This window comes from Prorops nasuta, unplaced genomic scaffold (genome assembly GCF_024137725.1).
Source record: "Prorops nasuta isolate Cenicafe-Biocafe unplaced genomic scaffold, Cenicafe_Pnas_1.2 PNAS00008, whole genome shotgun sequence".
Lineage (NCBI taxonomy): Eukaryota > Metazoa > Arthropoda > Insecta > Hymenoptera > Bethylidae > Prorops > Prorops nasuta.
The window spans coordinates 1,198,799-1,213,254 of NW_027116805.1; the positions used below are offsets into that span (position 1 = coordinate 1,198,799).

At 33.6% G+C, this 14,456-nt stretch overlaps 1 protein-coding gene across 3 annotated transcripts in view; it reads right to left on the bottom strand.

Moving 5' to 3' along the window:
* The window catches only part of LOC136775881 (calmodulin-like), a 70,198-nt gene that overhangs the window by 29,397 nt on the left and 26,345 nt on the right, over window positions 1-14,456 (bottom strand). Inside the window, exons 1-2 of one of the 3 annotated variants that reach the window (XM_066731051.1) lie at window positions 4,165-4,299; window positions 213-254 (exon numbers count right to left, since the gene is read on the bottom strand). The exons of 1 other annotated variant lie outside the window; for it this stretch is intronic. In XM_066731051.1, coding sequence (XP_066587148.1) covers window positions 213-254; window positions 4,165-4,251 — 129 coding nt within the window. In that variant the 5' untranslated portion in view covers window positions 4,252-4,299. Of the gene's footprint in view, window positions 1-212; window positions 255-4,164; window positions 4,300-14,456 lie in introns of those variants that run through there. One more of the 3 variants, XM_066731052.1, reaches the window with a different exon arrangement.

Consider the following 14,456-nt stretch of genomic DNA (forward strand, 5'->3'; position numbering starts at 1 on the left):
ATATGTTGTTATTGCATGTGTGAATATGTTTGGTTTTTGAAATTTATCATTAAAGACGAGACTACTGATGACTATATAGGTAAAGGAGTAATCTATATGCTTCTACGCCAAAAAACAGCACTAACTATTTTCTACTAATTCAACTAGTCAGCTAGATGACTAATTCTAAAGAATTGAGCTAGGTGTGTATAGTATGTCATCTTGGTATGTACCTGGCTTAGGCTTCTAAAGCTACTTGTACTGGCGCTGCGGGCCTGCAAACACAAGTACAGTACAGATCACCAATCACCACATACTGCAGTTGAAAAGATACAAATAGAATAGTATGCTATAAATACAGGTGGATAAAGTAGATAAACAGTTGGAAGATAACAGAGTGATAGCCATAGAGCACAAATTTTTTAATGCATACGCACACATAGATTATTATAGAAATAGAGAAAAGATAAAAGATACAATATGCATTTTATGATCATTGGTCGAGTTTCTTATGTGCTTCGTTAAAATATATATGTAATTGTATGTGATAAAGTAAATTTGAACGATCATGTTAATTCTTAATGTAAATATATAGTAGACTACACAAATAACGGTCAATGAAACTTGTATTTGGTGCATTTATATTACATATTTAGTACAAATTAAAAAAATTATTCATCCATCTATTTATTTGCAAAGAGAGAACATTTTCATGCTGCGTTTCCAATTTTCCACTCGTGTTTCTGTCACAATAAAGTCAGCACAAAATCCGTACTTTTAATCTCAACACCTAACACATCACATACAGAGATCTTCCTGGAAATGATCTTGTTTGTATGCTAATTGAGTATTTAAATATAAAGCGATGATATATACGTACTGTACTACACGTTGAATCGAGTAAAGACAAGAATTGAGTTATGTGTGTTTTGTGAAGCTATTAATTTATATTTTTCAAAAACATTTATCAGTTAAGAAGAAACTAGCAGTTAACAGAAGTATGGATATTATCATATCTAGATTAACATATGGTGAAAATCAATGTTTATAATCATATCGTATGTATCGTTATGTCGTGCATGGCTTCTGTTTTATTTATAAAAATACAGATCTAGTATTTCCATATGCGAGCGTGTATGTATGTGTGTGTGTGCGCGCAGTATATTAACTTCCTAAAAACAAGCTTTTATACTTTTAAATTTATGCAGATTTGTAGAAGTGGGTCCAGTTGTATTAGATTTTTAAAAATACAAGTATAAATATAAGTTTGCATCAACAACTAAATTATCCGTTGTATTTGAGTACTATTATCATATAAGAACTACTTTATCGTACAACTTGATGGTCATTTTCATTACTATTGCAGCAAATACATATTTCAAGTTTGGGCTATGTACATAGTATACCTGTAAATGATAAATAAGTTTTCTAATTTAATTACATTATATAATTCACGAAGCTTCTACGAGTAAAGTGAAACAACTGATTCCATCTTGCATTATCACTTTAATTGGATCGGTGTTTCATTTGTTAAATAATGACCTTTACTGTGTAAAACTTTACGAAAGGCTTCTTTGTTAACAAACAGATAACAAATTATGAGATTCCTATATATAGCACACATAAATAATATCATCTTTGAAGCGAAGATGTAGTTTGAAGGTATTAAATATGTTGAGTAACGACATAATTATATCCTCATCACTTTTATAATTTTCTAGAGTTGCACAGAGGATGAAAGCTTTGTTTCTATGCTGCAGAAAAAGAATTCAAGGCAAATGAATTTTTACCTCCTTTGAGTGGGTCGTATCACTTAGGGAATAATGAGAAAATTTTTATCAGGAAGCCCATTGGATATAAAGAAAATGTTCATTGAATTTATAAGATTTTTTTGTGTCAAAATGTAATTATTCAAAACAATAGTATTTAAGTACTTTGAAGAAAAGAATTAAAGTTTCAAAGCTATAGCATAACCTCTTCAAGTTGGAACCTATTAAGATTCCTCTTTAACGAAAATTTTCCTTTATGGTATACTCTTCTCAGATCTTTTAATGATCTATATACATATATACCATTAGTCTTATTACAACAATGATTACTATTATTAAATTTGATACTATTTTAATTGGCATGCTTTATATAGTTAGGTGTAACTTGCAACAAGTTTTGAAATTTATTTTCATTGATTATCAACGATTAGTATTATTAGTGAAAATATGATCATATCTTACCGCGTAATTCAAAAGAGCATAGAATTTTTTAAGAAACTCATATTTCTTTTTTTTTATTAAAAAATGCATCAAAGTTTACCTAGATAAAAATAATACTGAAAAAGCAGCTTTTAAATTCTATCTTTTTTCAAAGGTAATTTTTCAATTAGAGCTAAGGTCGACAAAGAAAAAGTCAGAGGTTTCGTGTGCAAAGTAAAAAAAGAAAAGAATTCAAAAGAAGTTAAAAAAGAGAAAGTTCGTTGTTCGGTTAAGACAGCCTTAATTTCCGGTTTCTGATGTTCGCTTTATATATACCTATAGCTGTAATGAAGCTCCTCATCGAGAACTTCGTCATTGACCGAATCTAACTCATGTGAAAAGCTGTGAATTTTAATTAAACTTGTGCGATTAGGTCTGAACATGAATTTTACATGTGAATTCTGAAACGCGTGAATATAGCTTATCCCATGGAAAGGAACCTTTTAACGGAAACCACACTTATAAATTATTAAGCAGGATATTGAGTTTGTTCAGGAGCATAAAGAAATTCTCCTTATTATTTATTTTTACCAGGTACACGCTCCCGCTTTATTCTTTTGAAATATTGGAGATTCGGAGTCAATAGGGGTTTAAAATAAGTCATTTTCCCCGTATAGGAGGCAAACAATAGTGTTACTTATACTCTTTTCACTACGAAGAAAAATAATAAATCGTACTTGATATGTTTCCTTATATTTATAGAGTTAGTAAAATCGATTTGAGCTGCGTAAGCAAACCAGGATAGGGACTAACGGATGGGATGGCTTTGGTGGTAACTCACGCATCTGGTAGATACGGGCGACAGCAATCAAAGTGTTAAACAGGATGTTGATTGGAAATTGGAATTTCAGAGTGGTAACTGGGAGGAAACAGACTGGAAAGTGGAGAATTATAGGAAGACGGTAATAGCGACGATATCGTAGATCAAAGTGAAACACAATATTCCACAGATTCGAAAGGTATTGTCGATATCGATTATTAAATCTTTAATCGATCGGATCATAAATTTTCAGCCATGGAATTGTCTGGAATCTAAGTGATCGGGGGAAAAATGAGTAGCAAATGATAGAACAAGAATGGTTCCAGATGTTTCCAACAGTACCAGTTAAACTAACTATAACTAAATGGTGGACGTTTAACGCGTACCACTTTCATTACTTCGTACCCTTGGGGTTCTTCGTTGGATATGAATTATGCGACGGGTATATATATGTACATAGCCCGCTCTCTCCACCACTACCACATGCTTTATGCAGTCGTATTCATTATGAATAAGCAAACCCTTGTGTTTTTCCATAATTGTATTATCATCCAATTCAGAGCATTCAACAGCTATTTAATCGTGTCCCACTAAAGCTAACGCCAACTTCCTTGGTGCATCTTTTGCCTTGAATTATCTTACAAATTAAGCACTTATTTTTTTCTTCTAAACACTAAAGTATTATCATTGCCAGATGTTTCTCATGAAATTAATTAATCGGCTTCTTCCAATGGCTTCACCAACTGTGCGAGATTTAGCAGATTTTGCTGAGTATTTTGATCCGCACAACAAATAAAACTTACTTGTCCCCGTAGCTCATGAAATTTTTTCTCGCAGAAACCGCATTTTCTGCAACGACACGTTCAATTTTCTCTTACCCCACCCCGCGCTAAAAATGTTCAATTTTTCATTTTTTATATAAACGTTTTCATCATTTCATTTTTTGCTTTAGAAATACTTTGCATTCAGTTTTTATGTCATTCGTAAAACGAAATATTGTCTTTTTTTTGTACAGTATTTGAATTTCCAGTAGAACAATTGAGGGAATGGAGCAATATCGGTGAGTTTTTATACAATAAATATATTTCTCAATGTGGATGAGATTGGAAGGAGAGGGAAGGGAGGAGGGGGAGGTGGGGTGTTAGATAAATGAAAAAGAAAGAAAGAGCTTTTTACCTTGCTTCTATTTCTAGGTGCGAAGTCTTCTTTGCTGGTCTTCCGCCGTTTGTCCTTCAGTATCATTCTAGCCGCTGCGAACGCCATCCTGTCGACGCACTTTTTACTCTTTTTCTACCGAATTGAAGAAAGAAACGGACGAGAGCGATCGATTCCCCACAGTTGTGGAACGAAGAAATATCGCTAATCACTCTGCTAGCAGATCGTAAGTGTCGCGCGAAATGAAACCAGACACCCTCGTTGCATTTTAATCACACGCTCGTTCTATTTCACTCTTCGAGTACCGTACGTATTTTACAAGTACAACACTGCATGATTTCTTCTCCATACGTGGAAAGCTTTCAGCTCCACTTGATTATCACCCACGCGATTCAATTCCAAAGTCTCGTGCCAACACTGTTTTCCTTTTGGAATTCTTGTCCACCTTTAACCTTTCTACCTACTTACCCTTCTCTTTCCTCAAATCTGTCTCATTCCTGATTCACCCTTCCCCACTCTACTCCTCCACCCACTTCAAATCTGACAGTCAATTCTCGCACCCCGATTTAACGAGCGACTCACGTATACGAATTTATACCAGCACAGACACACGCGATACAGTTTCGTTGAACACCAACGATTGAATTAATGCATAGCACAGCCAAGTTTCACGTCGGATTGACTATAATAAGGGTGCACGATCTGCTGAATATGAAATTGACTATAGGTATTGTATACTTCCGTCACGTCTGGTCTCGTTGGCCAAAAGTTCGTCGACGATGCTGATATAGTCGAGGATGCTAATTGCCTAACGTTTTTAACGTAGAAAATTTCCACTTTCAAACTTGCTCGATCCTTCTATTCTATTCTTCTGTTTCTAGCCACCCTTCACATTCCATATATTCGACAGTCTCGCTTGCTACGATCTCATTCTAGACTCAATCGTTCGATTGACTTCTACTGCAAGTTTGCCCATGGATCTATAATGAGAAACATGTCATACCATTCGTCACACATATATCGTTATTCTACTTTAGACCAGGCAATTGCGACCATCCTTAAGCATATCTCATTTTATTTTTCCCTCTTACCCTTGGATTAGCTTAATTCAAAATTGTATTTACGTAAAATTAGAAGAAGAATCGTTATAGAATGTAGCTGATTCTATTTTATAAGGCTTTCAGTTTTTTTAATGGTGATATTAGCAATTTGTATAGAAATTTCAATTTACTTATGGGTGTGTGTGTGTGCGTGTGTGTGTGCGTCTGTGTGTGAATGTAATATTTCACTTTCGTAAGCTTGGATTGTTGCTGCGTCAGCTTAAACGGCACCAGAGAAAGAAGAAGAAGTAGTAAGGCTTGCAAGGGGATGGAGTGGTAGTCCCTAACACTGTTAAACGATGCTTTGATTCGCATTGCCAACATCAGAAATGAAACAAAGCAGGTAAGTGAAGATTTATTATTACCTTCAAGACTCATTAGCAGGTCTTCTTTGTGCAAATATTAAACTAATAGTTCAGAGAGACCTATATATCTCCACGATTATAGCAATTAGTCGTAGGTATTCTTGTATTTATCATTCAAATAGAAAAGAAGCTTGAGAATTTTATCCAATAGGAACTAACTGCAATGAGGGATTGGTACAAGTGAGTACAAATTTGATTAAGAGAGTGAGGCAAACTTTTCCAGACTTTTCTTCGCACGCTGCCTAAGAAAAAGCTGAGTTGGATTCTCGACAAATGGAACTTTAACTATGTAGAATTGGACAAAAATGTAAAATTGTTTTATTATATTAAACTTTTGCAGTAGAATTGTAGTGAGGATGGAAATTGGCGTGGATATTAGTTAGGCGATGAGATAATTGAAATTTGAAAATCTTTGGTTGAGTGAACATTTGGGAAGACTAAGAAAAAGAACATTGTTGTTGTTGAGCAAGTATTATGTTTAACTAGAGATTAATTTTCGCAAAAGTAAAACAGCTTAACATCGTGGTTTCGTTTCCCGCAAAATCAGTAATTTTGCTTATTCACGTAGCTCTTTAGTGAAATATATATATCTCATCAGGGCAAATATTGTCTTATGCCTCCTTTTTTCCACAAATATAGCTGTGTGCCGTTTCTGGCAAAATTCCACATGGTATATTTTCGCATTTACACATATTCCCTTGCCGATACTTTTATTGCTTCGCATAGGGAAAAAGCTAACAATAAGAACTAAAATTTACGGAAATCTCTGCAGTAAATATTTGACAATTTACGTGCTTGAATTCCTTAACCAAAATGGAATGCAATATCTGGCAGAAAAGACTCTTTTCGAAATTGTAAGATGTAGGTATATCGCAGATCCTAAAATTTAAATCGGTGCGAAATCTCCAAGAGCCTATAAAATATAAAATATCTCATTCGAAGATAAAATAAAACTTTTCGTTCCAAGATAAAATATTTTTACTGGTACTTTATGTCTCTATGCTGAAATTATTCGAGGCCTCTGTCTTAAGTCATATTTTTCAGAAGTCAAATCCTTCAAACGAATTAAAAATGTTATAAAGGAATTTTAAAGAAGTGGTCGTGGTACAGATGGTTGTAAAGTTTTACGCATCATTAGATAAGCAATAAGTATAAGTATAGTTGCTTGATAAATGGTGCGATTGCGTTAATAGTATGCACTTGGCTAATTGCTACTTCATCAATGCATCATCAAATTATTACTCGTGTTTTTTACCACGAACACTTTGCATATTGGTATAAGCAGTGTAGTGTTTTGTAGACTAATGATGCTATGGCTGCCTTTTAATTATATAGATGGTGAATTTACCTTGGAGATTAAAGCGCAAAGCTTGTGAAAAGTTGGCTGTATTCATATGAAGTTATTATATTACGAAACTGAATTATATTTCTCGGTACTCTCATTAATGCAATGTTCGGCTAAACAACTTAACAATATTTAAGGCGAAAATTCAGAATTTTTGTACTCTTATTATAGGAGGTGATAGGAATTAACTGCATCACACCGATTCATTAGTCTTTTGGTGTTTTTATATTGGAAGATTTGTAAGCACAAAATGCAAAGTAAATAGACTTTCGCTGTATCGCGAAGGAATATATTTCAGGTGACAATTTTTATTGAAATAATTGCACAACTATAAATATTTTCGCTTTTATTCAGTTTGAGTTTTAAGAACAAATGGATTCCGATTCGTTTGTCCTTCTATCGAGCTTTTGATAAAATTGTTAAAGCTACTCAACCGTAAAAAATAATACACAATTGCGTAGACAGCACGGCTATGCCTATATAAGAGCGAATGAAACCATTTGATCGATTGAGCCACCGGTTTCAAATTATTGCCTTGTGAAAATACTTTATCGAAATTTAAAATAATTTTATCTACAGCTTAATTCTTGTTTCTCATATGCGCTGTTTTTTTTTTATTTTTAAAGTAATGTTTTTATAATTTTGTATTTTTATATAGTTTATGTGCATACGAGATCATGATACGATAAAATTAGTCATACGAGACATTCAGTTTTATGTTCATAATTTTGTCAAATAGCATAACATTTTACTGTAAACTGGATTTAAAAAGTTCTGTTAAAACTAAAGTTTCTAACAAATTTTTTATTGCAGTAGTAAATAAAACGTTCTCAGTTTAATTAGGGTGAATGAAAAATTTATTTAGCAGGAAACAGTAAAATATAATAAGTGTTCGGCGAAAAATTGCCCTTGTGTGTATCTACTAATTATTTTTTTTACTAAATATATATTAACACAGTATTTAAAAATATGTTTAAATTTGGTCCAAAAAATGAGATATGTCATGATGTAGATTACAACGCTTGAGCAATGGTAGATAGTGAAAAAAACATATGGGAAAACACAGTTTATACAATTACATATATAAAGCCTTTTTAAAAATAGTTAAAATAAAGGAAAATTTTGTTAAGATTAAAGTAAAACTGCTGAATAACATTAAAAGAAAGCTCATTTGGTTTAAAAATATTTATATGCAATACATGGTATATTATTCAGTATTATGGTGTATGTATTAAGTCTCACGGTAGTATAAGAAGAAAAACTCTGCCAAGATAAATTAATACAAAAGTAAAATTTTTAACACAGTGTAATAATATTTATTTAGTAACAATTATAGCACTATTATATTACTATTAAACATTTTAAAAAAAGAAGTAAATATTATTTTAAAGAAAGGTTTAAATATGAGAAATTCTTTCAAACCTGAAACACGTGTGAATTCAAATGTATAAGAACAGGAAACTGATTATGTCAGGGATAAAAGTAATGAAGAAAATGGAGTTTGAATTTAATGATTTGTGATAGCAGTCTAAGGTGAGAGTGCTACACTCTACTCTCTAATGCTAAGACATCTCATTGAATTACCATTGTTCTTCACCTAGGTAACTTCATTCAATCACCACTTGCAACCCAAAGTATGTACCCTAGTATCTTGCATCTTGCTCCTCTTTTTCAAAGTATAGATGGAAAATGCTAACTTATTTAGTTACAGCCGTTAAAAAAATGAGTTATTTCTCAGGCTTTTGTGATTAAAACAGAAACAGCTTCAACATTTATTGATTAAAATAAGCAACTTTAATGAAATCAACCATTATTTTATAGCTAATAAAGTTTAGGTTTTCCCTGATTCCATAATATACGTATACAGTTTGTATGAGCTTTCATGATTTGTGCCATAGTACTATCAAATTCTATACCACTCTCTTATAGATAGGCTATTAAACTTTTCAAAACTGTTAATAAGAAAACTTTTCCATTTCGCATTATCGAAAAGGTGTATAATACCTTTAAACTTAACAGAAAAAATTCAATCAATAAATTTGCCAATGGTATCAAATTTATATTCAGTAATAAAACATTCATTTTTCAATAACTCTTATTATAATTCATAGAAGCTTGCCTGTTAAGTCGATATAATCAGCTGGACGGACGCCAACATTTTTTACGATATAGCTTGCTCGATGAAATTTTGGTCATCGGGTAAAATGTTTTTAAATTTTTCGTTTAAAAAGTACTTTTTGCATTAATCTACTTCTCTGTGCAAGAAAAGAATAAAGTAACGTAAGATTGAAAACGTAGGTTTAGATTATTAACAACAAAAAAGTTAAAAGAACCTTTACAAAAAATTCAGTTAAAGAACATTAATCACGAAATCCTTTTCGCGAGAAATACACGTATCACTCTTTTTGTAAAATTCTATATTTCTTTGTAGCAAAAAAGAGTGTGGAAGTGGAAAAAGTAAGCTTTGTCGGACCATTAATTCGGTTAGCGAGAAGAAAGCAGTCTCGTTTTTCTGGAAAATGAAAGAATCAGCTTGGATAACGTTTGATGATCGTTTTCTTCAAGAGAGTTATTTCTTTGAAAATCCAAGTGTTAACTAATATTGAGTCGAACTGTATAAAGTGCGTTTGTACAGTCAAGATTGACGCGTTAAAAGTGGTCGACTTGAAGTTACAAATTGGTAAAAGAGAAATGAGGGGACAGGAAAATGGCAAGGGGAGATGGAAGGCAAAGTAATCACGGTGATAAGAGCAATCCATTGAAAGTCCAATCAAATTCTTTGCCTGGTGCTATTGAGGAATAGTAATCTTTGCCTCTTTTTCGTGTGAAGAGCCATTACCACCGAGAGGCAGGACAGTTTAATTCACTGCGTGCTATTCAGGCAAGCCGAGCCCTGCCCTAAATAAACTTCAGGCCGTAAACTCTTTTTTCGAATAAATACATTAATCCTACTAACCAGTATATAAATACTGCACACATACATACGCGCATAGGCAGACAAAGTTAGTCGATTGTATTTTTAAAACTGGAAAAATTTTTACTAATATATAAGTATCCTTGTCACTACAGAAAGTAGATTCGATTGTTTTGGGTGGCCAAATAGTTACACTGATTTGAAGCTTTTGAAGAATACTCTTAAATTTAACGTACCCGGAACTTTTCTGAACAAATGAGTCATCGGTGCCTGATACAATCTCCATTTCGATCTATTCACAGGGTTTGTGGCTTTACAGAAATCTTATTCGTGGCCTGGATTCCAGCTTATCAAGATCAGGTATTAGAGGATTTAAACATAAAGTTACAATAAAGGGCTTTGAGGCACTTGTAATTTCTGAAGAATTCACACTGGCTATATATACGCAAAAGCTAAGTTGCAAGTATTCAACACAATACCAAAGCTCGTATAAGTCTGTAATCTTTAGACTTATACTATACATATACAAGCTGAATTAACCAACAAAAAACTCGAGCACTAAAAATTTTAAAACAATAGATGCTATTACCGACGTGAAGTTAGGTATAAAAAATGACTTTTGTTGTAAAAAAAGAACAGAATGCTCTGAGTGAAGAGCTCAGAGGTATACATAGGTAACGATGAAAATATCTTGCTTTACTGTTTTTCTTTTACGCAAGAATATTGGGTTATTCACAGCGAATTCGTGCTCTTGTTAGGTGTTTTAATATATCTTGGCCAACGTTTATAGCTCGTAAAGCAATAGAAAAATGATCTGTATAAATCATTGGTGATCTTTAATGTTGGATGGAGTGGCAGGATGAAGTGGGATGGTTATAGTTTGTAAGTTGTAAAATGTTGCGGTGGTGGACAGTGGTATAAAGTAGAAAGGGTGGTGGCATGCGGAGAAATGGAGTCAGTGGGCTAGTAATGGCGTGGGACGTAGTGTAGGTTAATAGCCAACAGTCACGCAGCAGCAAATAAACGCCGCTATCTCGTATCAGGGTTAAACTCACTGCGAACAGCTGTACCTTTAACCCCTTTTCACCATATTTGCGTATTCTCTGCGGTAAAGTCGAGCTTTGGATTAGGGCTTGACATATATTGCAAAGTGCCTTAGGAAAACCATTTATTAAATTTCGCTCACTCGCATTAGCCTCAATCGCTTCCCTTCTTTTTTTCGTTAAGCACAGAGAAAATATCAGAAAATTGTTATAAGGTTATTTTGCATAATGGGAGTCTGTTTGAGCAAGTTTTTCGCTATCAAAGTTTCCAATTTATTTTTCCCCAAGTATTTGCAGTACACATGGGATTTGAAAGATGTACGGGATCTCTGTAAAATGTCATAGCTTTTACTACAGGAAACAATTATATGTGTCTAATGTAAATACTAATTAGCGCTATTGCGAAACAGCTTAAAGCATTTGTCTCAGTGGCAATACACGTGTTTCTTTTGGAAGGAAGATTCAACTAGAGAAGTCATCACTAAAGGTTTGATGAGGGTTTCAGCAGCTGGCAGGTCATTTAGTTTCTTGGTCTTGAGAAATCGATCCAGTCGGATTGATCTGAATATATTAAACTGGGTCTTCTTTTCGGAGGTTTCTTAAATATTACCAATTCATTGTTCGCGAAATAATAAATGCAATGGGAGGAAAGTGGGTCAAACACGACGTTTGTCGTAAAGGTTTTTCTCAAAATTCTGATAAGTAAAGTATTGATCTTGTTACAACAGCGATCAACCATATCCATCCTTCATCGTTTCTATACTCCTGCGTTACGATAGAGTGAAGTGTTCCCTTCTAAAATTTACAGCGTCGAGAAACAACTTTCAGTAGTTTTGGATTGATGTAGTAGTACCAGCTCATATATTTTGAATAAATTCAATGAGATATTACAGTAGTATACTCCACAAAATTTCGCTTAATAAAGCTTTACGCGGAAAGCATTTAATTAACTGAACTGTGTAAAGATAAATTACAATCGGGTGTGTATTGAAATATCATAATATTTCAATTACTTCATACCAAACAAATTTTAAGCAAATACTGCAAATACTCTGCATAAATTAAGCATAACAATATGAATTCCGTTAAGCTTCGATATTTCCAAAGTCTTTAAACAGTATTATTGAATCCATCCATATTTTTCTTTAATCACGTGGAAAACAAGCACAGGGATTCGGATATTTCCACACTTCGTAATATACATAAATTTGCATGAAACTTCACAACTGTAATTATTTCAAACAATATTTTATACATATTACTATTGTTGTGCATCTAATGAAAGAACAATTTACGAATCGATATGATACTTTGTCGATAACACTTTAATAGGATAATCAATGAAACAGGATAAAAACAAATATGTATATATCTAAGGTTTTTATTTGAAAAAAAGTAAGTGTATTTTCAGTAAACGTTTCAAGAACTGGGTCGAATCAATTATTCTAATAGCAGTGAATGCTCGTTAGTGCAGTGTAATTGGTTATGCAGAGTGATTGTAATTATCAAGGATTAAGACATTTTAATGACACTGACAGAGTCTTGTGAGAAAAGCAAGGAAGTATCTAGCAAAAGACAGCCTATAAATCTATACATATATAGATCTACATCGGAATTACAATTCTGTGCGAGCTAAATTCGTTTCATTTGAAATGTCAAGAAAGGATCTGGTTCAGTCTGAAATTGAACATCGATCGGTTGATAGTTAAATAAATAAAGTTGTTTATCGTGTAGGAATGAAACGAGTGGCAATCAGGATTGACTATAGCGTCGCTATCCTGATGGCTCAACAGCGGCAGCAAAGTACACGTGACAAGAATGCAGAGAACAAGTAGAATTGCTCCACACGTTTAAAAAGTTCACTATTAACCGCGAACGTGTAACTATAGCCATAATGTAAGATAAAACTTAATAGGATCCAAAGAGTACAATATTGTAGACTTTTCCTCGCTTCAATTTCAGCCAGGTAGTTAATTCGTATGGCAAATGCATTTCGCGAAAGCACGAAACTAGAAGACACATTGTACAACCGAGGAGTTAGTGGCAATATTTGCCGTAAGAATAATACCGTTAATTGCTAATTAAACAGATAGCACTGGTAAGTCCATATACACTGGAGAATCGTTGTTAAGGCTTGTTACACACGTTACTGTAAAATTCCCTTAATTTTGTGTTCATTGTACATGCTGAATAATCATATTTAACATTTGGCGTGATTTTATACAGCTTCGACTGTTCGTCGAGTCAATTCTATTCCTGACTCTTTCATGGTAATAATTGCAGCGAATAATTACATGGGAATTTTTTAGATTGGTGGGGAAAATAAATGATCAGCAGCATAGGGACTTCTAGCTGCTGTTAGTTAATTAGCAAATTGGTATTAACGAAGCGGCTCGTCGAGAAACAAATTACGAGAGGATAATGTAATGGAGAGTAATTTACAGGGTCACTTGTCGAGAATGGGTCACGGAAAATACTTGGGCAACCACGTAGGATTGGATACACGCCAGCCATGTTGCTGATTCGAAGATTTGCAAAAGTTGCTAAGTCACTTATTAATGCGTGCACTATTAAATTAATTTAATATAATATGCGGATGTTGTAGTTATCACCTGTCTTTCTTGTTTCTCCATTACCTCCATTTTATATAAACGCTGATCTTTCTTTCATACGTACACCATTGAAATCATTGTGACGTTTATGAAGAATAGCCCCTCTCTTTCCCTACATAGCAAAAATAGAACTCTATTGAATGCGTGTGTGTGTGTGTGTGTGTGTACAACTGCGAATATACAATGTTTCTTGAGTAATAGCAGGAACGAAACATAATATGCTCACGAGGAATATGCATCGCGATCTATAAATTTACTATATCGGTGAGGAGGAGCATTAAAAAGACGCCAGAGTCTGAAGAGATACTGTACTGGAAATAAATGCTTGTCGGAAAACAGATGAAGATGGCAAAAGAAACTTAGATATTTTTGCAAGAAATCCATTGTTCGATTAATTGAATTATATTATCCAAGTTAACTGCCATGGATTATTTCGCTTGTTACGTCGAATTTGAAAAGGAAGTAATTAAGTAGTTAAGGTTTTTGTCAGAGTAGATCAAATCAGATAAATAGGCTACAAAAAGTTGAAGGGAGAGAGGGAGGGAGGGAGGAAGGGAGGGAGAGAGAGAGAGAGAGAGAGAATATAGAGATGGTACACAGCAAGTATATCTCAACTACGAACGGTTATCCAGGATTTTGTCCCAGTTACGGTATCGAGCAACGAGAGGACTGGGGCTTTACAGTCAGCAGGATCTCAAACCAATCGAGGAGAGCTTATCCTCGAATATTTGGACCCCGTATTTTCATTCTGGCAGCGTATACTAGCCATTTTCAGCCAGTACAAAACTTTCATAACACATTATAATACATAATTGTTGCAACTGATAAATAAAACGGAAATCTTCCTTCAAAAACATATATCACTTTTCAATAGCGTTTCACACACTAATCAAAATCTTGTTTCGTTGTAATTTTGCTTTATTGTCTAATTTTA